The sequence below is a fragment of the Electrophorus electricus genome, chromosome 14, assembly GCF_041902795.1.
Source record: "Electrophorus electricus isolate QZ-2024a chromosome 14, ASM4190279v1, whole genome shotgun sequence".
NCBI classification, from domain to species: Eukaryota; Metazoa; Chordata; class Actinopteri; order Gymnotiformes; family Gymnotidae; genus Electrophorus; species Electrophorus electricus.
In genome coordinates, this window is record NC_137510.1 from 12,607,738 (window position 1) to 12,632,060 (window position 24,323).

A 24,323-nucleotide genomic window follows, 5' to 3' on the forward strand; every position below is an offset into this window, starting at 1 on the left:
AAATACATGAACTATGTTTCAACAGGATCAGGATGGGCTGGTTTCAGCTCCAGGGATGCTTTAGTAGTGTGCTGTAGGTCACCGTTCATTTGCAGAGTAAAAGCACTGCCCTCTGATCTGTCTGTGGGACAGTGGGTGGGAGCTGGTGAGATGCTTCTGTATTCTTTATAATTCATCCTGCAGCTGTTGTCCAGACACCTCAACAATAAAAAAACAGGTAAGCAGGATCCCCTGGTCACCATACACACCCTTGCTACAGTGTTTCACACTGAAGTTGTACACGTTATATCATAAGCAGTTCCTTTATCCCCCACTTTCACCATTCCATCTCCGAGTAGTCTTTGACGCATCTGTCCATAACATCGTGTCCCATAACTTCATGGATTTTTATGTAATTTTTACCAGTGGTTTGTATCTTCGGGTAAATTCCCTAGTATTCTAAGGCTGTTCAACAGGTTTCCTTGTTGCAGAAAGTTACTATTGTGGCATTTTGTGATCTGCCAAATTACTTGCTTATTGCAAAGTTTACCAATACATGCTTGCTTCTTAATTTATCAATTTATCAAGCAGGTGATTTTTGACGCACCTAAGGTTGTGACTATGTATCTGACTGATTTAAACTTCAGACTCTTCTTTGATTCTTATATGAAGAGATGACAGCTCGAGTTGCAAAATCAACTCTAGACTTTATTTGCTGTCATGGCCTGACCTCACTGTGCAGTGACCCACAGTTTGCCAAGACTTAACTAAATAGCCATGTGTCCAAAAATAGTCTCCTGAAATAAAAAGTAATGTATTTTTACATGGCTTTACCAGAATCAAGTTTGCAGTTTGAACTTTAAGTTTGTAGTCACAGATTTATTTCATATCTCCCATGATTCCTAGTAGCCACCTCTAGTAGCATATGGACTGTGCTCCATCTGTATCCAAACTCTAGTGAAAGGATAGGAACAGGCAGTAGCTCACTATAGATATGTATGTATTTGTAAGTTGTATTTTTCCATACAAGATAAATAAAAAGCTAACATTACATCCTGGTCACCATTATTATGCCAAGCCTGACAAAAGGTAAAAATAAAATCATGATTGTCACTCAATGTGCTTCACAAAAAACTTTCAATGAATAAATAATCTGCCAACCTTCAAGTATTTACAGTATTAACAAATGATCACGGATATAAGCTTTGGATTTTTTGACATGACGTTAAACTTGCTTGTGGATAGCTTCAGCAGTGTTCCATTTTTAACACAACATTTTGCAAGCAATCACAATTATGGCAACATAACATTTAGGATCCGTGTTCTTAATGCCAGTTTAAGTTTAGCTACACGTCATCCCGCCTCCTATAAACTATGAAACTGAAGTAGAAAATCAAATAAAAATCAGTGATAAAAAAAAAAAAAGAAACACGTCCACATTAGTCTACATCGCATTCTCCACAAAAATGGAAATGACAGTTATCATCCAACAAGGACCACCAGGCAAGACACAGGAGTCACAGGGAGAGCCGCAAGCTTAGGGAGACGCGACGACATAAAGGAATGAAGCAGACGTAGACGAGCGGAAAGTGTGGCGCTGGCAGAAGAACGGTCGTGGCATGTGAGCGTGGGCGCACATGACCTGGCTAACACACACCGCAATGTACATACAGAGAGAGGAAGGAACAAGAGAGGGACTAAGGTTACAGGTCAAAGATCAAACTGTGGACAATTCAGTTGGGCAGTGCAAGCGTTCGGTCCTCTGTTTCTCCAGAGAGGACCATAGAACGACCACAATCAGTCAACATCATGGCCATGGAGGTCCAAGCAGTGTGCCTCTTCACATCTCAAGTCCACCCCTTTAACATTCATGCGTGGTATAGTCTCTATCCAAGGAAAGAAAGGGCCATGGGATAGATGGGACGGGGACAGGGGAGTGTCTCAGGGCACCTTAGCCAGAACTCAGGTACTCCAGTGCCACTTCATAACAGAATTTATACTGATCCTGCAAGAAAGAGCAATGATACACATTTCAATTCTGGTATATGATAGTCAGAGACAGAGTTATAAAAACACACAAACCGAAGGAACAAACATGCTGTTAAGATGTCTCCATGTGTGTATCATTTAATGTGAGAGATAATTTAAAGATCTGTATAACTGTGGCAGCCTGTGTGCTGAGTGTTGCTGCTTACCAATAGGTCCACCATGTTGGGCTTGTTGTTCCTCAGTGTTTTCACAGCATGAAACACATCGACGGATCGCTGGTGCCGAAGCATCTCACACACTATACTGATAGCACAGAACGTCCCGCTTCGCCCACCACCGTTCCTGGAGAGTGGGAAAGAAAGATAGAGACAGAGAGAGACTCCATTTTACCATATTTACCATGAGACAGTACAGGTCACTGATTGGATACATTTGAATATTTGTTACATTTCGAATAGCATTAGGTAGGTTTTGATAACTGTGGAATGACACGATTTTTGGATGTAAGGTTTCGAGAAGCACTACTCTGACCTCCGCCATGTAGTTATTTGGTGTGGCCACTAGATGGCGCTCCACTTCCTCTGATCCCCTCTTAGTGCGCAAGGTCTCAGAGCGCTGCCTGGAGCTCCAGACATGCAATGAGCCAAACACTTCAGCAGGACTGTTTCCTATTATTTACCACAGCCCACGTCTCCATGCTTCAAAAGTTTGGGAGTTTTGCCTCTGGCTTTTCTAAAGGCATTAGTTCTCTGCTTGCATAGCCCCATCTGTCCACTAACAGCTATGAAGTGTCATGGAGTGCATTTTTAAACTGACATCATGTCAAATGAGGACAATGGTTTAAAATGTTCAGAGCAAGTGCTCTTGTTTAGCTCAAAATGATGCTAATGTTTACTTGACGTTCTGCAGATGATAAACATTGCAAGGTGGGACAGTACTAGTTTGTCATGGTAACGTCTGCTGCCTGACTGTGACAAAAAGAGAGACTGAGTGTGTGTGTGTGTGTGTGTGGGGGGGGGGGGGGGGGGGGGCTATGAGATTGAAATCAGGCCACAAATCTAACAAGAGTCATGCGGATCTTCTTGTCCTGGCGGCCAGGTAGATGGAGTGGGATTGCAGGCCTGGTCTCGGGAGCATGGGGCCAGATTAGCTCCACGGCGGCCAAGGCCGCACACCCATTCCTGGGCGTGCTGATTTCATTTCTTACTCAGCCAGGGCCTCGGGGAATCATGCTGCCCCTGTAAGCACCCATCTCTCCCCCTCCCGCCCCCAACCACAATCCCACCCGTGCTGATCCCATCGGAATGGAAGCAGAGATAAGGAGGAGGTGTGATTTCACAAAGCCCAGCCAAGGGGCAGTCTCACAGGACAGACTTGGTCTGAAATGATATTTCATTAGAATTTCTATGGTAACTCCATCATATGACCTCATTTGGCACAGATTATTCATGATAACAACAGTATGAACAAGCCCTGATATTTGGACTTGTACACTGTGGTGATGACTGGCCATAGCATGTTGCTGTAATAGTAAAGATGGTAGTTCAAAGGGTAAAGGTTGAGGGGTTTTTTGAATAATCGTATTTATTCGCAGAGAGAATTTGTGTATAAGTCAGAGAAAGAAAGAGGTGCATGGCAGGCTTTGACTCACAGGCAGTGCACCACGGTACGTCCTTCGCCTCCATCGTACTCCTCCTGCCACTTGTCCACCTGGCGGATGAGTTTGAGGAAGGAGCGCTTGGACACGGGCGTATCGCGGTACATGGGCCAGCCCAGGAACTGGAACTGCTGCACCATGCGGTAGCCATCCTGCGGCTGCGGATCAAACCCAAAATATGCATTACACACTAATGAGATACAACTCTGCCAGATCAAAAAGTGGCTCACAGCTAAATGACTTCATTCGTGAGCCGTACCAATCACAGAAAAAAAAAAAAGTTTCACAGTGAATTAAGCACTATCAAAGATCTGTAATTACCAGGCATGTAGGTGTGTGCGTGTGCTCGGGCATGTGTGTGTGTGTAGACACATACCCGTGCAGCATTGTAGATGCGGAATATCCTACTAATAATATCCTCCTCCAAATCAGCAGAAACAAACTCCACCTGGATGGGCCCATGTCTGTGGACACCGTTCTCGGGCCAATACTGTGGACACAGCTACACAGAGAGGAATAGACATACATCTCTACATTACAACGCAAGCGCATATTCATCATAGCCACACAAGACAGTTTTAATGCATGGTTATGAAAACAACTTATTTGAGAAATAAACAATATGGCAGGTTGAAGAGACCTTAGATGTAATTCCTGGACATTATAGGTTTATGGATATATTCAAGATGAACAGCATGGACTGTGACGACCTGAAGTGTTAAGGTGCTCATAACATGTTGCAGGTGTAGAATGCAGAGGGGGATATTGGTGAAGGGGTGATGGATGCTGTCCATTGTTCCATCTCCTGTCCAGGTGGAGGTGGAGAGTGGAGGTGAAGGAAGGCTAGCTCTGTCAGGCCAGCTTTTGTGCTGCTGCCTAGCTTGGGTGGAAGTCTTGGGCACTGCTCCTGACCAGCTTGGCAAGGACAAAACCAGCTCAAGCCAAAACAGGCTCACACACATGCAGACGCTTCAAATTTCCCTAGTCTACCTGGGGGTATGTGTGTTTGTGTGTGGGTGTGTGAGAGAAAGCGAATGGGGGGAAAACAGAGGGAGAAATGAAACAAAGTGCAGCAGTCCCTCTACCTGGGCTGGATCCACATCATTTAGCATGACTATAGAAGTGCAGTGGTAGTCCAGGACCAGTCTCCAGAAGTCTTTTACAGTGTTGGGCAGAGGATGCTGGGTAACAATGAAAGCAGATGGTTGCTTGTAGCTCTGTAGAGTAAGAGGGAAAAGAAGAGTGAGGGAGAATGAGAGAGGGAGAGAGGGAGAGAGTCAGCATTTTATTTTGTAAGGACTGCAGGACATATAGTAAATGAATGCCTTTAGTTGACTAATTGATGTAAGAGTTCAGATGTTTTTTGCTCGTTATGCCTGTATTCCATACTACTGCTACTGACATTTCCATTTGCTCTAATGAAAATAAATGCTGTGATACTGAGCTTTGAACACATTTTTTTCATAACAGCAATCAAACGGTGCTGTTTTAGAAGAAAAATCACAGCAAGAAAGAACAGTTATGAATTAGCTTTATCCATTTGCATGACAATTGAATGAATCAAGTCCATCTGTTTTTTAATCATTCTCAATAAGCACATAATTGTGCCTGGCATACTGAGAAAAGCAGCTCCATCTATCAAGTTGCTTCTCCCACCGTTCAGCTTTGGCTTTATGGAGAAAAACAAGTGATTATTATAGAGACGAATGTACAATTTAGTATCCCACGCAGACACACCAGTACTGCTGATCTGAGCAATCTGATATGTCCGTTGCTTGCTCTCTCTAGCTCCCTCCTTCACTCTCTTTCTAGTACTCTCTCACTCCATGTCCCTCTCCCTATCTGTATATCTTTCACTCTTTCGTTCCTTTCCTTTTGTTTCCACTCAAGTCTTTTTCTTTCGTGTTTTTCTCACCACACATCCCCCAGTCTCTCTCTCAGCATAGTAATTATGATTAATGTATTCACTGTTTGGCTGATCATTATTACAGTAAAACATGCCTTTATCTAGTAGTGAAGGTCATTATGTTCACGTTTTTCTACTGCATACTATTTATATCATAGATTTATTACAGGAAAACAAAATGTGACATGACATGAGTGTAGCACACTGTCCATGCTGTAAGGTCTCTTAATTACATTACACTGAACAAGAGAATATAATTCAATGCCTAATGGACAATTGTTTTTCTCATTATTTGCAGTGTTTAATAACCGCCAACTCCTAGCAAGTCAACTAGCCCCACATATTTATTATGTGTTGGACCAGCCAAGGTGCCCCCTGATGGAGCTAGGGTACGTACGTCCATGAGGGCAGCGTTGATATAGTTGCTGCTCTCTCCATCGATGGTGATGAGGAAGGGCAGGCAGCGGTCAGGCGGCAGCACGTCCATGCAGCGGTTCTTCTCGTGGTTGCGGGGCAACAGGGCGATACTGCAATCCTCCACACGCAGGGTGGGCGTCACCATGTTCAGAGTCTGAGCACAGCCACCATTCAAACAGTTCAAAGAGTCTGACTGGAAGTATAACATAGCTAACACATGTGTTGTCATGCTCACTTGGTAGTCCTGACAGATGAACACAAACACACACACAAAAAAAAACAAAAAAACAAAAAAACACAAAACACACTCACTCTGAACTCCTCTTTAATTTGGCTGGAGTTGGTCTGAGGATCCAGGCGGTTCATGTCGTAGTACACTGAACGCAACTGATTGGCAGGAATGGTGGTGTCCCCACACAAGCATGCCTCCAAGATGGCATCATGAATAAACACATACTGCTCCTAAAAAAAATCCATTATTGAAAAACATTTATACCAAAGTTAATAAAATAAATTAATTATTTACTTGATAAATAAATCTTAGATTACTTGCTCATCATGTCTGGTTAAACCAAGCTCATTTTCCAGCTGTTGCTATGATGACATGCATGCACCATTAGCCTATCAGTCTGGAGGCTGGAGCCCTCCTCCAACACAGACCTTCCTGCTTGACATTAATCTCTCATGAGGTGACATTTGCAAAAATGGCTTGAGATGTCAGTTTCGACATAAGTCTCCATCTCCTGGATCAGGGTAGCCTAGCATCACTGTTGACTCTACTGTCCTTGGCACTGGCTATAGGTCAAACTGCTTTGTGGGGTCATGCAGTCATACTCAGGAACACATGAGAATCCTCAGGAATATACTTCTCTTTTTACCAGGGAGGAAAACATTTCAGATTTTTGTACCCAAACACCTTGTTACTAAGTTCATAATATTTGAAAAATTACCCAAGTCAGTGCTAGTGAGCATACACTAAATGACAAGGACTTAAAACTGCATAAAACAGTTCTGTATTTGTATGTGATGCACAGTTAGTAGAGATGTTCAGAGTCAGTACAAATATTTGTGCTGAAGGGATGTTTGTGGTTGAGGGATTGAGGCTTGCTCATCTGTGTATAGAGGGATAAGAGGCTTGTTCGTTTGTGGGTGGAGGGAGAGAAGGCTTGTTCGTTTGTGAGTGGAGGGAGAGAAGGCTTGTTCGTTTGTGAGTGGAGGGAGAGAAGGCTTGTTCGTTTGTGAGTGGAGGGAGAGAAGGCTTGATTGTTTGCGGGTGGAGGGAGAGAAGGCTTGTTTGTTTGCAGGTGGACGGATAGAGGACAAGTTTATTGGAGGCCAGAATGTGAGCCTTGGTCAGTTGGGTGGAGGTCACAGGGTTGTAGTACCTCTGTCTGGACCATGTTGACTCGACGCGAGCGCAGCTCTCGCACGCAGTTGTAGATGTCCACAACACCTTCGCGTTCTGCCATGTCCAGCATGATGTCAATGACGATAAAACAGCCAGTGCGGCCGGCACCAGCACTGCTTGGGAGGGAGGGGAATGTGTGAGAATTAGGTCAGAAAACAGATTTCACAGACACACCCATCCACATGAATACAAACACACACAAAGGGCAAATGGAGGCATGACACAATGTAGGACCTTATGGAAAGTTCTGAATGAGAGCACATGTAATCAGACATTTCTGTGCTGGTACTCCTATATGACAGTGTAGGAGACTGGTTGGAAGTGCTGCATTATTCCACTGACCTGCAGTGCACCACCATGGGGCCGGCGTTGGCGGGACTCTTGGCTTTGACTCTGCGGACGAAGCCTAGCAGGCCGGTAGCGTGGTAGGGCACACCGTGGTCTGGCCAGCCGGTGAAATGGAACTGTCTGATCTCCCTGATCTCATGAGCCCCTCGCTGTAGCATAGAACAACACACACAGGGTAGAGTATAGTGAGTATACTGCAAAAGCATTCTTGTCCAAACCCCCACAACTCTTATCTGTAAACATCTGTGAGTGGGTGTATGTGTGTTGGGGTGTATGTATTTGTATGAGTTGAGTATGGAGTCCTTGTATAGCATATATACACATACACATATACAGACACAGACAGACAGACACACACACACACACACACACACACACACACACACACAATATCGACATCTTCAGGTAACCCTTAAGACTATACAGATACAAAAAAAAAAAAAAGGAAACAGGATTGACAGGCACAAACATGGAGAAAAAACATTTTCAAAACAACAGCAGAAAGAACAAGATTTTCATTACATTACAGAAAACAGACAAAATGGAAATAAAAAACCCCTTGAAATATAATGTTGTCATGTCTCCTTTATGTCCAGGCCACCACTGTGTAGCTACCTTTTCCACAGCGAAGGTTCGGATGACGTATTCTGATAGCAGCTGCGTCTCAATCAGTGTCACCTTCATGTCTCCATAGATCTCTGTGTCATCAGGCCAGTACTTACAACATTTAACCTGGAAAACACACACACACACACACACACACACACACACACACATTAGTAATTTTCCATTAACCAGATTTTTTGTGATCAATTATTTATTGAGTTAGCATATACAGAAATGTAACAACATTTTAATAAAAATAAAAATGTGGGGTGGGAGGAGGTGATAAAAGTAGCCTTTTTTCAAAAACAAAATTATTGTTGGATTAGCTCCAGAAAAATGGTAACACAGGAGAACAGAGTACTTGCATGCAATCGTTTAAAAATAACAGCATCATCTTAAACATCTGTGGGTGGTATACAAGTAGACCTGTTATGGCCTAATTATTGACAACTTTAGGAAGTGAAAACCAGTCCCACTGAAAGAGAGGGCTGGTATGACATTTGCTCCTCTGTCTGGAAGGAGATGCTCCTCCCCTCCTGCCCCAATGCCCCACATATGTGCACACCTCTGGGCCTGAACCCCCTCTGTCTAATTACCCCTGGTAGCTCTCGCTTTAGCCCTCTCATCACCTGGTCCACACTCATGGGGCCCGAGCTCACAGTAAAGCTCTGAAACTAACCAGGCCAGTCTGGTACCAAAACCCCTTTCTCAATATAAGACTAGCATTTTTTCTCTAGTAAAGACAGTAAATTGTCTGTATTTAGGCCTTTTTATTAGATCGATCAATATAATTTTGCTCTAAATACCTTCTGGAGCCTCTGAATTGATTCTTATACATCCTCTCTTTTTGATCATTTACCTTCTGTCCCTTTTTTCACCTGAGTTCTGCCACCTTCTTTTCTCTATCCCTCTGTTCCCATCTTTAGTGTTTCTGCCCTTCTATTCTATTCTCTCATTCACTATGCTTTCCTCCTTTAGGAACTTATTAAGACAGTGCTAACTGGTGGAATAATTGTGGCTTAATGGCTGTTTGGAAACTTAGTCATGCTAGCTTTGCCTGATGGGCACTACTAGACAGGCGGAGAGAGGCTGGAAAGGCGCTAGGAGCCTGAGGATATCTGCAATTCTTTAATTGTCCAAATGAGATTATCACTGTAGCATCTTCTAAATGAAAAAAGCATTAAGTGTGGAATGGTTAATACTTGGATTTTGAGTCAGAACCTAAAGTTATCCTCAACTTTCTTTCAATAAAAGAATATTCAAGAGCGGTAGAGCCACAGCAAGATTCATGTAGAAAAGAAGGTTGTAGTACAATGTCAATAAATTCATTACTGTACTGCTTAATCTAAATAAATAATGAGCCAAATAATAATACGTTCTAACAAACTCAAAATAGCCACCAAACTTCTCTGACATATCACTTTACATCATAAGTGGAACGCTTAATATGTCAGAAAATGGCTTACTTCTCATCAAAGCCTAATTTCACCATCAACATGTTGCAAAGAGGAGAATTCACTATGATTTCAGCAGGAGTATTATTGCATTCACACATTAATAACTTATTAATGAGTCAAGTGTTATTCCACCCCGATCCAGCAGAGAGCCAGTTTGTTCTTGTCAGATATTGAGATGGGGCTTTAGAAATCCCATTAGTTACAAGCCAGAGATTTCCACTGGGAGCGGAAGGGATTTGTTCTCTTCTTGCCACAAGCATCCAAAACCACTATGGTGCCACTATGCTTTAGCCTCTGCAGTAGATTTCAGATATGCCAAGGCAAAAGAATAAAAAATGGATACATAGAGTCCACTGTCCTGAAATTAAAGCATGATGTATAAAGGCTACAGAGATTCTGAGACAAACTGTCTAATCTGGGATAATCCCTTCCTAAAGGGAACTAGTTCTGATACTACAAAATCCTTTGATTTAATCTGAAACACTCAGGAACCAATTCGGTATGTACACTGATCGTTGAAGAACTCATAGGACCAGAATGGTGCAATGTCTGATGGGAAATGTAGTCTAGAGCAATGTCTGACAAGCCACACTTGATGGCAAAAATCAGCAGGCACAAGATGGGATTCAGGTAAGAATAAAGAGACAAGTTATTTGCCACTTTAACAGAAATGTTTTCCACTACAATGACTCCAGTTGGTGCAGGTCACTGCTGAGTCAGCTGTAACGTCTGCTTTAATTAGCGGGCAAAATGAGTTTTGAGCATTGTGCCGCACTCTAAGCACACAGATCCTTTCAAATGACCACTAAATCCTAATCCCCTATGTGGATCTGATAGATTAGCCATATCAACAAAAATAAGAGACCTAAACTGCCTTACACTATGGAGATCTATAAGGGTGTATGTGTGTGACGCGAGCACGCTCTTCTGGGTTGAGGGGAGCTCGCTGAACAGAGGCCGGGAGCTACCAGTGGTGCTGTTTTTCTCATCAGGTCGTATGACGCATCTGTGCTCCTAAAGGAGAAGAAAGGGGCTGGCCAGCTGAGAAGCAGCTTGGTGTGAATATGGAAGACAGAGAGGGCCGAGCCCAATTCCCAGAGTTCATCAGACTCGAATCACAGCAGATGGTGGCAATTATGAAGAGGGAGGGAACTGATTGGTTGCTGCAGAGATGGATGGCTACTCAGTGAGACCTGATGCGGAATGCAACAGTCCGCTGGGGGATTAGGCACAGTACTCAAAACAATAGAAGCAGGGGACCAGATGTGCACCCAATGAAGGTCGGCAGAAATATTTACTTTGAAATATGCTCAGCTTTGAACCCCTGCAGAATGTATGAGCATTGATGATCTTGGTCCACATACTTGATATTTTTTTTTGGCTCCTTTTCTAAAGTCGATAAATACAGAACATGGCTCCACATGATTGCCATAATGAAAAACGTGATGTGTAAAGTACATACATCCATAGTTATGAGACCGCTAAATAGACTCAAAACCATAACATTTCTAAACCATAAAGCCTTTCTGTACATATTATATTTTCTTAATTATCTATAATATTCTCAAAACTAGAACTGGTTTATACTCAATTTATAACTAGTTAAATGTGGCCCTGTAGAGATGACCTGCCAGCTGAACCAAACTGTACCACTATATGAGAGCCTTTGATGCGGGAGCCATTATATATATATTTATTTTTGCCTATGCATATTATGACCAAACATTTGAGCTGGCCATCGGAAACACCTCCACCCACTAATTCAAATGCATTAAATTACCCTTCCAACTTCCACCAGGTTAGTCACCATGACGATAGTTGCTGTGTTCTCTTGCCACACCATCCTCCAGAAGTCATAGACTGTCTCTTGCATGGGCCCTGAAAGAGATAAACAGAGAGAGAGAGAGAGAGAGAGAGAGAGAGAGAGAGAGAGAGAGAGAGAGAGAGAGGGGGAAAGAAAAAGGAGGATGCGAGAGATGGAGAAGCCGAGAGAGAGATGGATTATAGAGCTTTAAGCCAGTAATACAACACAACAAACAACTGAAAACACAACTGTGAATGAAGTCCTGCATTTTAAGTTTCTACAGGATGACTTTCAGCAAGTTCTTTGAACAGGCAGACTTTAAACTGACACTGTGTGTCAGTGTACCTACGTGCGCTCAAATGAGTGTTGACAGGCTTGTGTATTTAGAGTTGCAATAAGCTCTAATACACTTTAATAAGGCCAACACATAAACCAGCATCCAGCGGTAAGGACACAGGGCAAGGAATTAAAATCACACATTTTAATTCTAATTAGTATTGTTTTTAAATCAACAAGAAAATTCCAAAATGACTTTTGACTACCTAATTAGCTCATGCAAATCTGTGTGAGCCCTCCAATGTTGAATATATTACCTCCAATATAAAATAAATTGCATCTAACAGAAAAAAAAATGAGGAAAGGAGATTTGATATATTTATCCACACACAAAACATCACCACTGACAAACACCAAGCCAAATGCCTGAGAAGTCCTTGACAGAGACTTTGCTTTTGACTTTTGGTTTTACATTACATGCTTTTGCACAAAATGTTTTCTCCTAATTCAGCAAGCTGAAGTTCATTACACACACTCCTGTAGCAGATTTGTTCTCAAATTCACTCCCTGTTTGCAGAATATATTCATCATTGTGTACTGCTTTTCATCATTTCATATCATGAATGTTGAAACAGTAATGAAAGCATATAGTAGTCCTGTATAGTTACAGTAGTTCTGTATAAGTTTACATCACCCTTAGATTATTGGTAAATAAAGAAATCACCTCTGATGCACCAATAATCTTCAAATTAGCATACTCATTTAAAGGTATATTTCCTATGAAAACATTTTATGTTATGACCTTGCTGGAACAGCAATCTAAGTCACCATTTCTCTTTGACCATTGTCTGGCTTTAATAGCTCATCTTTAACAGTTGTCAGAGTCAAATATAAGTTCATAAAGGAGCAAAAGGTTTAATAAACAACAAACCCACCACACCTACACATCCACACCCATACACATGCCCATGCCTACACCCACACCCAAAGACAGCCACAGCCACACCCACAAGCCCCCACCACACACCCATGACCACGCCCACTCCCAAATACAAACTCAGGTGAGACTTCACAGAGCCACAGGCAAAAGGGAAGGCCTATATACACAAGTTAAGAAGGGTAAATGGGGAACAGGTGAAATCAATAAACAGAGGAATCAGATCTGATGAAGTTGACTGGTGGAGTATAGGAGCTGGAAACTATGGCTGCACTGACAGGTTTGATGGGAGGAGCAGATGTGACAATAGCAATATCAAAGGTTTGCATACCCTTTGATAATCATTCAAAAATATTCAACTTGAATATGTAAAATTAGATGTCTGAGCTTTACAAATCAAAGCCAGCATTTAATGTGTGATGAGTGGCATCAGGTGTTTTAGATTAGGCTTGTGGTATTCTCAAGCAATTTGCTGAGACATCAAAGTGTTTTGTGATATGAGTAGCAATGGATAAATGAAGACTCTACCAAGAAGTGGATGACCAAGAAAAATAACTGAAAGAATAGCCAGGAAAATGTGTAAGGGCTCTACAAGAATCCATCCAGGGGACTTAAAAAAAGGCCTTAGAGGCAAAGAGAATAAAAGTCCACATTTCCATAGTGAAGTGCATTCTACACAAGCTTGGGAGAAAAGGATGAAGAAGTCATTGTTTACTTTCAGACACAAGGCAGCACGCTAAAGAGCATGACAACAAACTGGATGAATGTTGGAACAATGTTATGTGGTGTGAGGAGAGCCAAGTTGATCTTTTTGGCCACAGGTCACACAGCCATGTGTGGTGAGCAAATGTGTCCATGAGAAGAACAGCATTCCAACAGTAACACTTGATGGAAGATCACTGAGCTTTTAGGGGCAGTCAGCATCGGGGACAGGAGCTTTGCAGAAAGTAGAAGGAAGAATGAACGTCAGCCAATATAAAGAAGATTTAGAACAAAGCCTCCTACCACCAGGCAAAAAACAGCAAGGATCCGCAGCATGCAACAAAGTCAATGGAGCCATGGCTTAAAAAGAAGGTGGAAGTGTTTTGCCATGGTCTTCCATCTCCAGACTTCTTAGAAGATCTGTGGATATACCTGATGAAAGCAGCACCAAACAGACAGCCCAGAAATGTGGTAGAACCACAGCAAATATCCCAGCAGGAATGGACTAAAATTCCATCTGTGAGGACACAAACGCTTCTCCGAGGACACCCAAAGAGGTTTTAAAGGCAAAGGGTGGATGTACAAGATATTAGATAGTACTTCATAAAAAAGAAAATGCAACCTTTTCAACTGATATCACTTTGTCAGTATCATATTCCTGTCATGTACTTTTGATGATTTAAAGGACATTTGGGGAAATCTGAAGTTTCATTAAATATCAAATCCTTAAATAACTTTTTGTCCAACTGCTTTTGTCATTTCAGAATAATGTAATGCACACTTTTGCATTCTGTGTACACACACCCACGTGTGTGTGTGTGTGTGTGTGTGTATGTGTGTGTGTATTTATACAATTGCACACATCCACAGCTTCAGATAGCCCTTAGAAATTAACAGAAGTAGGACGTAGGGATCTGTTGTAAACATGATCTGCAGGTAAATCTGCTGAAGGAAGATTCAGCATCTTTAAACCATCAGGCTTAAACAACACAGAATCATATTATGTTAGGTCAACTCTCTACTAGGGAGTGATTTACCACACCTGTATGTTTTCTCCTCTGATTTGCCTCCACAGCCCATCAGATAGAGGCACTCTCACCAGGTGAGGAGTGCCTTTCATCCTCCCACTGTGATCCTTCCAAAGAGAACCCATAGAAATGTACTCCCCTTTAGCATATAGGAATTTTACTGCATAGGACTTGTTTTGGGAAATTTCATCTCTCAGCCTGCGTCTGCACATGCAGTACATGTTCACCATTTTGGTTTGATTGGCTCAGATGATGGAGCTAAACAGAATGTGAAATTTCACATTTTTGGCTGTTGTGGCACTACTGTGGTATCATGTACTGAATACTTGGTTTCTGACACTAAACAAACTGGTACCAAAGACTGATGCCCGATACCTGATGATTCCAGCTCTAATACAGCTTGATCACCTCTGGCTGCAAAGAGAGGCTGCAAATTTTACAGTGGGATGACAAAATTGTGGAAAAATACTGGTCACAATCAACCTTCTTCAGAGTGATACTAGGACTGATAGATAGGACATACTGACAAGCTCCATATAAGCCTGGAGCAAGCCTGTCTTTGATCTCAGCAGCTTCTGAGCTTGGTATTTTTTTTTTCCTCGCCATGAAAAAGTCTTTCCTTTGAAAGTTGCCCTCTAATTGAAAACAAAGAGAAGGGAAATATGGGGGGCGGGGGGCTTAGTGGCCTTGAACAGAGCTTTGCCTGGTTCACAGCACACCTTTCAATTAGTTTTGGAATTTCCAAACAACTCTGAAACTGGTGTGAGGCTGTGAAAATCGTTAGACAATGCTTCACAATCTACAGGGTACTCTCATTACTTAGAAAATGTGTAAAACCAAAGCCGAAAATTCATAAGATGCATGCCATTCGTCTTCACCTGGAACTGCTCTGAAAATGAGTGCACACAGTGCTCCTCACCTCACCTGTCAGGGATCAGCTTGGAAGTGAGCGAGGAGGGAAGTAAAGAACAGGAGAGCGGGAGCATGAGAGGCCATTTAGACACGGAGCCCTCTCTGAGGATGGAACAGGGAATGCTCCAGTAAGCAGGTAATTATGCAACTCCCTATACCAGCTTGTGAGTCTGTTAGGGGAACTGATTGCATTCGGAGCTACAACACCAACTCCTGCACAAACCACCCAGCACATAGGATGAACCCCGCCTCCAAGAACCTCACAACAATTAACTATCAATCAGACGCTCCCTCCGGGAGGCTTCTGGGAGTGTAGGTCATGCTGCCCACCAGATTAGCTGAGCATGAGAGTGCACTAGTATGTAGCAGGCTAATCCACTTATTTATTACTTACATCCTTCAACACCAACCCCACTCCACCACCTCTACCAGCACAAAGAGTTCGAGAGGGATTGTGTTTGTGTGTGTGTGTTTATGTGTGTGTATGTGTATATTTGCATAGATATATTACAGACAAGTCTGATGTAGACACATCTAACACCATACAATGTATTTTCATACTTCAGGCATGTTTAAACATAAAAACCAAAAAGAGACAAAGGAACTTGTTTGCCTTCTTACCTTGGGTAGCTATATAGTGATTTGGTCGATGGTAGCCCTGTAATGAAAAAAAGAGAAATGTGTCAAATTAAAGTCTGGTATCAATTAGCATGTAAATATAATGTTAGGGACACATTATGAGTGAAGCAAGATATACTCTGCCCTAGATTCTCTTTCCTTGCACTGTTTATTCAAATAGAACAAGAAAATGTTTGCTCATGAAACTTTTCAATCAGAATGTGAAAACCCCAGTTTTGTTTTTTTTTTTGCATATCACTTTGTTTCCAATTATTTACACTGACATACACAGACACACCCTTACTCTCGCAATCCCTTCTGCACAACTACAGATTTTGGAATTTTATTATGGCATAGGCCCGATCTCTTTGGGATTAGGCTAATCCTCTCATTCCATTTGTCAGGTGCCTTGGGTCCCAGCCCGGGCTCAGTACGCAGAAGCAGCACATTAAGGCGCTGGGATGCCCACGCACTTGCAGCCTCCATTCTCCTGATCTCACGCGGCATTCCTATCTGCACCATATTTTAACGCAGGTCGTCTGTAATTAAGGTTCAGAGGTGGAACAAGGTCCTGACGAAGTGGTGGATATGCCCCTTCCCTCGCTCGCATCCGCTGAGCACCCAAAGTCTTTAATGACTTCTTTATCTTTGTGAGTCCCATCATAAAATGTATTTATACACAGCCTATGCTTTGGCCAAGCCGTGTAATATATGTGTAATATAAGATGTGTAATATAAGAAAGGCTACTGTTTAACAAATCACATCACATCAGTGGAGCGGACATTTTTTGCTTAAATTATTGATGAAAATTAGTTTTCTAATTAAATGAAACATTCAAAAACATGACATCAAATTTATTTTAAAAATCCTTCAACAATAAATACTTCAATAATTAAAAAACTTAAAGAACTCGGCCAACTTAAATGTCTGTCCTTCAAACCTCTTTCATTCATATTAATGAGCCCTTAAAGAACCAGATTCAAGCCCCTCCACATTGCAGGTCTGATGTTCTGTCTAATATGAGAATTTATCTGTGAATAGTCACGACTACAGTTTAACACCTACTGCTTTGATCCTGTATAAATCTACAAAACAGGAAGGTATTATTGATTTGTGCCATGGATTAAACTAAACTGTACATTGCTAAAGTGGCTGAAATGACTAAGTAAAGGTCATGTTGCACAAATAAATCAGATTAAAGAGCTGAGGTGGAGCAGACATGCATGATTCCAGCATGCTCACTTATCACTCTCTTTAATGCATGCTGTGTAATATAGGTGCCTGACTGCAAAACACGCTTCCTCTGATCGCCCTGTGAGATGCTAAACGTCTTGTCCTTATTGCAGCGTTTGCTAAGAGCCAGGAGGGTAAATCATTCAGCGAGTGAAGCGCTGGTTCCACCTGATTCAGGCTGTCTGAAGGAAAATGTTCAACCACTGTTCAACAAACATCCAGAGTGACCACAGATCACCCTGCTTGTCCAATCACACTGGATGCGAGGAGCATCCCTTAGCAACCAGGAGCACTGCAGCATGCCTCCTTTATTTCAACAGAGAATATAATGTCATTCAGAACAACTTCCTTTGAAGTGTAACCACGCTGTGCTCTTAGTGAAATTATTTTCAAACAAGGTCAAACGGTTAATAACAAGGCCAATGGATTGTGCTACTCAACGTGAGAGACCTCTGTTTATTTTGGAGAGTATATGTCACTAACATTATTATCTGTTTATGTCCAGAATGTAAAAAATAAGATGAATCTTCTATATGGAGCAAGGACCCACAAGTGCACACACACACAGGTGCACACGCACACGCATGCACACACATATACAGAACAAACAGTGATCATACACTTTGAACTTGGCTCGACTCCATACTTACATCAATATAATTTGCATTAATGTAATCTGAGCTTTGCTCCCCTTCAAGAGCCTGTAGTCGGACCCTAGAGTGGTCATCTGGGAGACAAACCGAGAGAAGGAAAGAGTGAGGAATAGCAGATAAAACAAAGCCTGAGCTCATTACTAACAATTATTAGAAAATCAGTGATATCAACTCAGGATGAAACGTTCAATACATTTTCAATAGACCTTCAAATGGAAGGTCAGTATATCTGTGTGTATGTGTTCATGAATATAGCAAAGGATACATTATATATTAAAATGATGTCAATCTGATTTTCATTATAAGAAATTGTTCTCTTAGCATATAGCTATGCAATCATTTCAGAGCTACACGGTTTACAATGGCATTCCTTCATTAGTAAATAGTAATGTTTGTCACTGAGCATTGTGAAATGAGCTTTTGCCCCTCCAGCAACTACTAATAGGACTAATTGAAACCAGTCCATGCAGAGCTGTTTTTCTTTCCTATTTCATCTCACAGTCACTAAGCTGATGTGAAGGATTTACACAGTGTAATTATAATGGCTGGGGTCCTGTGGGAGAATCCTGGCCAGGGACTCTATCATGTCTAACATGGCCTTGGGGCCCCCAGGGCCAGTGCCGGCCTCTGATTGGCTACTAGTGCATTAGCTTGGGATAGGAAGTGTTTGTAGCCATGCCGAGCTGACCGTTTCCTCTTGGGGAAACTGCTGGTAAGAAGGACGGGGGGGACAAGGGGGAAGACAGGGTGGATGGGAGGGAGTTGGATTGTCGGAGAGAGGGAGTGGACTGTTGCACCCATTGCCTTATCCTAGGCAATGTCACGGAAATTATTCCACTTTTATATGGAGGCTTATTTTCATAATTGCCATTGACATTGTGATAGCATGTGTATGCATGGGCATACACAAGTGTCAGTTTGAGTGAGGATCTCCACTTTAAGGCAACATTTTCAAAACAAGAGGGATCTAATCAAAAGTGTAATTACGCATGCAGCACTCTTGTGGCAAGAAGCCCACTGCGCGACATTTTGTCCCACACAAAAACACGTTGAGAGTGATAGAGAATTACAATGATCATCTTTACATACATGCGATAATGTTTCCATAACGGTTTTTCATCCTGTTCTCATCTTTTTTTGCAGAATCCCATGGTGCAGCCTGTCCTTCGAAGAAGCTCTGCAGAGAGGAAATGAGACAGAGACACGGAACGTTGAGGATCAACGACAGGAAGTAAAGGAAAAGGGGTCAAAGGTTATCAGTTTAAATGATGACCAAGTCTGACTTCAAACGTGAGCATTTGAGGGGAAGAGAGATAAACTAACTAGATTCACATCATTATTTGACATCAAGCCCCAGGAGCAGGAGACCCTGGAAGCGGTGTCAGAAGCAAAGGCTATTAGAGCAGCGATGCCTTCGTGTTCGCTGGTGAGTCTCCGCCGTGGAGCAAAACGACTGCACTATCTGTCTCTCTGACTCCACTAAGGGGCTTGACTGGTGGAAATGAAAGACTTTGGAAAAAAAAAAGGAAAGCTGCCAGTGATGGGATCAAAACCCAACACTTTCCCCAGAAACAGAAGCCTGTGATGAAATATTAATAGAGTGTGGGGAATCTAGCAATTCAGAGTTGCTTGGCCACACAATTAAAGCTAATTATGAAGATAAACTTCAACAGCAGCTAGAGCTTGTTTAGGGTGGGGTATGGCGTATGGCGGGTGGGGGTGGGGGTAGTGGAGAGTTCATGCTCGCAGACTTGTCTGGTCGGAGTAGCTTCTCTCTGCTGCCAGCTGCCTGCTTGCCTCAACATGAAGTGGGGTTCTGAGGTATAAATAGAGCATAATGATGCATTATTATCCACAGCCGACTGCGTGGTTCCCATACCTCACCATCCACAGACAATTGATATGATTGCTGGTGATTGCAAGCGACTACCACGCTTTCTCTTAGTGAAGCTGAGCATCCTTTGGCTCTGAATGCGATGATGACATGGCATTCGTCTGAAGAACAAAGTGCCCTGATCAGCCTCAGTGTGCTTAATGACACGGGCAGAGCGAGTGCTCCGGCTTCCTGCTGGAGCCCCCCACAGTGAGGGGCAGGAAGCGTGAGGGGCCACCTGCATGCCGGGAGCCATGCTCCATCCCTGCACGCTGCCCCAGGCACACAGCCCAAAAATCTTTTCCGCTGAATGTGATTTTGAGCATCGTCAGTGCTAGGCTTGTTTGGGGCTGACTTATGGTCAGACTCAAATAATGTGAAATGTTCACTACGAAAATCTGTTTATGGCGTTTCCACATGGTAAATAAACTAAACGAACTCCTATATATGTTTTTTTTAAGTTTCCACCTGAGGTGCATTGTCTAACAGGCTGAAGGTATGAGAATTCGCCTACACTTGGAAATGCGGGTTTCAGGAATGAGCTCTTAATATGCAAACAGATCCTTCTCTGGGTGGCCGACCTCACTTACAAGTGCACGTTATGCCTGGATTAAAAGGATGAGGCTTATCACATGACCTTTCTGCTGACCACGATCCGCCTTGTGATAGGGCGACGGCAGACACCTTCTAACTGCTGCAGCAAGGGGAGACTTTGAAGGGCAGACATATTTAATGCAGATTGCTTTTCCTTACGACGCATCCAGAATGGTGGCAGAGACATTAAAGGTGGTTTAATACATATTGACAACACCGGGAAGACTCAGCTTCTCTGGGTCTCACTGCTCTCTCTCTTTCTCTCTCACTCTTTCTCCACCCAGACTCAGTTTAGATTTTCAAAGGCGGAGCAGGGCTTGTTATTTGCTGTGGCCTCGTGTCTTTGGAGACAGCTGTCCTTTCATGTCGTCTAAGTGACAGCGAGCTGAGGCATCTTGGTGCTCGTGGACGGGGGAGGGGGTTGGGAGAGTGGTGGTTGGGGGGGGGGGGGGCTGTGGAGGGCTGAGTGATGAGCACCTTTTAGACGCTTGGCACGTTTGGCAGGCAGTAATGAGATGCGGAGTCCAACACTGGGACCACAGCAGGGGAGAATAATGAGTGTGCAGGCAAACTGGTTCAGACGCATGTCAAACGTCTGAGTGTGCTATGTCAGCCGAGAAAAAGAAACTCCCAAGATATTCATATATTCAAAACAGTTATAAGCAAATGCCTTAAAGAACATCTGCAGACTGCAGGAGTATTACAAAGCACATATTCTGTCAAACAAATACTGACATAGGCCTGGAATTTTTTTTATTTATATATATTTTTATTGCAGCGGTCGTTTATATCTCAAGCACACAAACACCATCACCCTACATATGAGTGTAAGCATTCAGCATAAATGTAAGGATAATGGGTTTAAGCATCAAACTACAGCGCAAAATCATTAAGCTCCGGTTCAGCCTTGCAGCAGATGGTAGCAGAATGAAAAGTAAAATGGCTGAGAGGTTGCTCCAGGCTGCAGCTGTCCCTCTAGGCCCCAGAATGCTATTGGCTGGGCCTCAAAATCTCAGGCAATAAGCTAAAACCTGATTGGAGGGCTAAAATAATGAGCCCAAACATTCATGCCTTTGTGTGCATTTTAAAAAGCTAGACTCCTGGAAAAGGCAGGGAGCTGCGTCAAAGGCCCAAATCAAACAGAATATACAGGCAGTAATCAGAGATTCCATCACTGCCATGCCTCTAAGCAACTTTTCAATAGATAATAATGCTCAGTCCCTTGTCAGGGTGTGACAAGCACCCTTGTTGTCTTCACTGCATGTATGCTTTGTCTTACTGCCTTGGTGGATTAGGGGTAGGGTGGTTATGAAAAATCAACCAGCTGTTTCAAACAAAACGATAGGCACCTTTACCTAAGAAAACACAGTCTTTGGTGTTTTAGACAGGTGTCAAAACAAGCTTGAATAAAAACAAAGAATCATTATGGAATTTCACTACATCTCTTTCAAAATGCGTCACAAAAGCTGACAAGAGGAACAGTCATTAGTTGCACAGAGAACATTTTCTACCACGTGGTCCCGTCCCCAGTGTGCCGCAAAGGCTGGCCTGGGCAGAAGGGCCGTCAGCATGGAGGAGTGCCCCTGTGGTAGCCCTGGGTCCGCTTAGCAAAGCATGGCATAGCGTCCAGCAACAGGGCGAGAAATGTTCAGCATCAACATGGACAGCGAGGTGCAAAAGCAAGGCTGACAATCACAATGACAACACTGAAGCCATGTCGTCGATAAAATACAATCAAAGGGATATTTAAGAGCAGACGGCACCTCCTTATATCTGTTTGGTGTTATATCTTGATGGTACCAATGTGTTATGTATACAAATATTTAATTGCGAGAGCGAACTTTCAAACCTTTTGTAAGATGTTAAGATTGAGACTTGTGTTTGAAATTAAAGGAAAAATAAGTAATATATACTAAAAATTGTTACTCAGTATTGATATTGACATAAAGCTTGGAGGAGTACCTCATAGAGATATGAAGGAATATTGTTGTAATACATGAACATGGTCAGCAATATTACAAATCCTCTACAGCTGCAATGTCGGACCTGAATGGCAAGCTAGTGGACAATTCTGGAAGGTTCTGACAAGTCATAATGCAACTAGCAAGCAACTAGAACAACTTACAGTTACATCCAAAAATGTCTGCTTACCTCATTTAGCTTTTCCAAAGTTAATGTATGGAATAACAAGAAGCATGGATCAGGAGGAAAGATAAGTTCAGAGTTTAGTGATTTGTTTAAGTCCTTCATCATCGCTAAAGTTCATTGATCTGAGACAAGGCAAGTAAATACAGCAAATGGAAAGCATACTGCAATGATTTTGCTTTTTCCAGCTTAATGGGCATTCAAAATGGAAGATAAAAAAGAAAACAGTTATAACAAGCACTTTCACATGGCAGGACGAAAGGGGGAAGTGAATGCATTAATTATTCTGCAGACTGTATTTTTAACTTACAATATTATAGCACTAGAGCTACCTCTGCCCTAAAAATCTTTATCCATAATGAATTGAGCCCTTAGGGTAGCCCCGAACCACGAGCCCAGGCTGAGCTCAGCGGGGGTATTCAAGCAGAAATATTTATTTAACTGAGTTCTTATTTAATAGTGAAGCAGTGGATGGAGGAAGAGAACATAAGATGGAGGTTGATGAGAACTACGCTACAGGAAAAGCAGCTCTTTCCAGACACAGGTGATGCAAGAAGAAATGCACAAAAAGTGTTACCGATGTGCACACACACACACACACATACATACACAAACATCCATACACACAGACACACATTAACAAACAGCCTCAGCTGCTGAAACCCCCAGTGTGTCTGCCAGCGAGTGTGATTCAGGGGACAATCAGAGTTACGGGTGAAGCGTCACGATGGTATGGGCTTGCTAGGTAGTTAAATAGTTGCCTGTCTTCAGGCTTTCAAGAGCTTAGTGAAGTGGCATGGAGTCAACAAACTGCAGGGGCATGAGCACTGGTGGAGTGATGACACAGCACAGCCGGCAAGGACACACATTTGGGCTTTTTGATTTTTAAGAGCTCATGAAAAGTCCATTACAGAAAGAGGAAAAAAAAATACATTTCTATACAATATCATGCAGAGATGCATAACATCCAAGTAGGAGAGAGAAGAATTTAAAAAACAAAAGGCAACAAAGAATGGAAAGCATGAAGAACAGACTAATCAGCAGGACACAGGTGGGAAGAGAGAAAGAATGAATACAGAGGAGTTGGGGGTGAAGAAAGAAAGAGCAACCTGACCCAGACTAGTGAGCTGCTAAGTGGATAGCAACAGTGACAGTCAGCCACCAACTCACCTCGTACTCCTCCTTGAAGCCATAGCCCTCAGAGCACTTCATCTGGGTGATGTGCTGCAGCAGGTCTGCCACGCGGATGGCTGGGTGGAGCTGGCCTGTCTGGTAGGGCACGTCCACCGCCTCCCTCTTCTTATAGGAGTGGGTGTGTGACTGCATCAGGCTGCTGGTGTCACTGGTCACCGTGTGGTTCTCATCTGTAGTGGGGTAGAGAGAAAATGGCCCAGGGGAAACGGTCAGGCCTGAAACTCCATGTGGTCCACTCCACAAGCAGGTCAAACTCTACCAAACCATAAGAAGAATGGATGAATACTGGGTTTTACGATAGATTTACAATATGAGAAATACATGAGGATATGAGCATTGGTCTCACAGTAATAATATGTGAGGCTAATCATACAAAATGCACTTACTGAGTTATAGATTGACAGTGCACCATAAAGGTGCACAAGATATAAAGATTACCTAGGTAGTTATTTCTAACAGTATGGTTCTACATTAGAACCCTATACTGATATGCTATCTGGCAGCTCGGTTCTCTACAGAAACTTTCTATCCAGAGTTAGATCAATGGCAAAATGAGGTTGCAGACATGGTGAAATGGCGCGCGTCT

General features: G+C 42.7%; 1 protein-coding gene across 16 annotated transcripts in view; it reads right to left on the minus strand.

The window, feature by feature from the left end:
• Positions 1 to 239: 239 nt before the first annotated feature.
• Positions 240 to 24,323, minus strand: part of ptprma (protein tyrosine phosphatase receptor type Ma) — a 163,575-nt gene continuing 139,491 nt past the window's right edge. For 8 of the 16 annotated variants that reach the window (XM_081696947.1, XM_081696944.1, XM_081696943.1 and 5 more), the window contains 15 exons: positions 23,714 to 23,907; positions 19,021 to 19,108; positions 17,929 to 18,005; positions 16,048 to 16,084; positions 11,548 to 11,645; positions 8,320 to 8,436; positions 7,699 to 7,853; positions 7,334 to 7,472; positions 6,261 to 6,410; positions 5,929 to 6,102; positions 4,711 to 4,842; positions 4,002 to 4,127; positions 3,620 to 3,783; positions 2,175 to 2,310; positions 240 to 1,984 (listed from right to left, as the gene is read on the minus strand). In XM_081696947.1, coding sequence (XP_081553073.1) covers positions 1,931 to 1,984; positions 2,175 to 2,310; positions 3,620 to 3,783; positions 4,002 to 4,127; positions 4,711 to 4,842; positions 5,929 to 6,102; positions 6,261 to 6,410; positions 7,334 to 7,472; positions 7,699 to 7,853; positions 8,320 to 8,436; positions 11,548 to 11,645; positions 16,048 to 16,084; positions 17,929 to 18,005; positions 19,021 to 19,108; positions 23,714 to 23,907 — 1,841 coding nt within the window. In that variant the 3' untranslated portion in view covers positions 240 to 1,930. Of the gene's footprint in view, positions 1,985 to 2,174; positions 2,311 to 3,619; positions 3,784 to 4,001; positions 4,128 to 4,164; positions 4,541 to 4,710; positions 4,843 to 5,928; positions 6,103 to 6,260; positions 6,411 to 7,333; positions 7,473 to 7,698; positions 7,854 to 8,319; positions 8,437 to 11,547; positions 11,646 to 16,047; positions 16,085 to 17,928; positions 18,006 to 19,020; positions 19,109 to 23,713; positions 23,908 to 24,323 lie in introns of those variants that run through there. The other 8 variants (XM_027002055.3, XM_081696949.1, XM_027002039.3 and 5 more) reach the window with 2 other exon arrangements.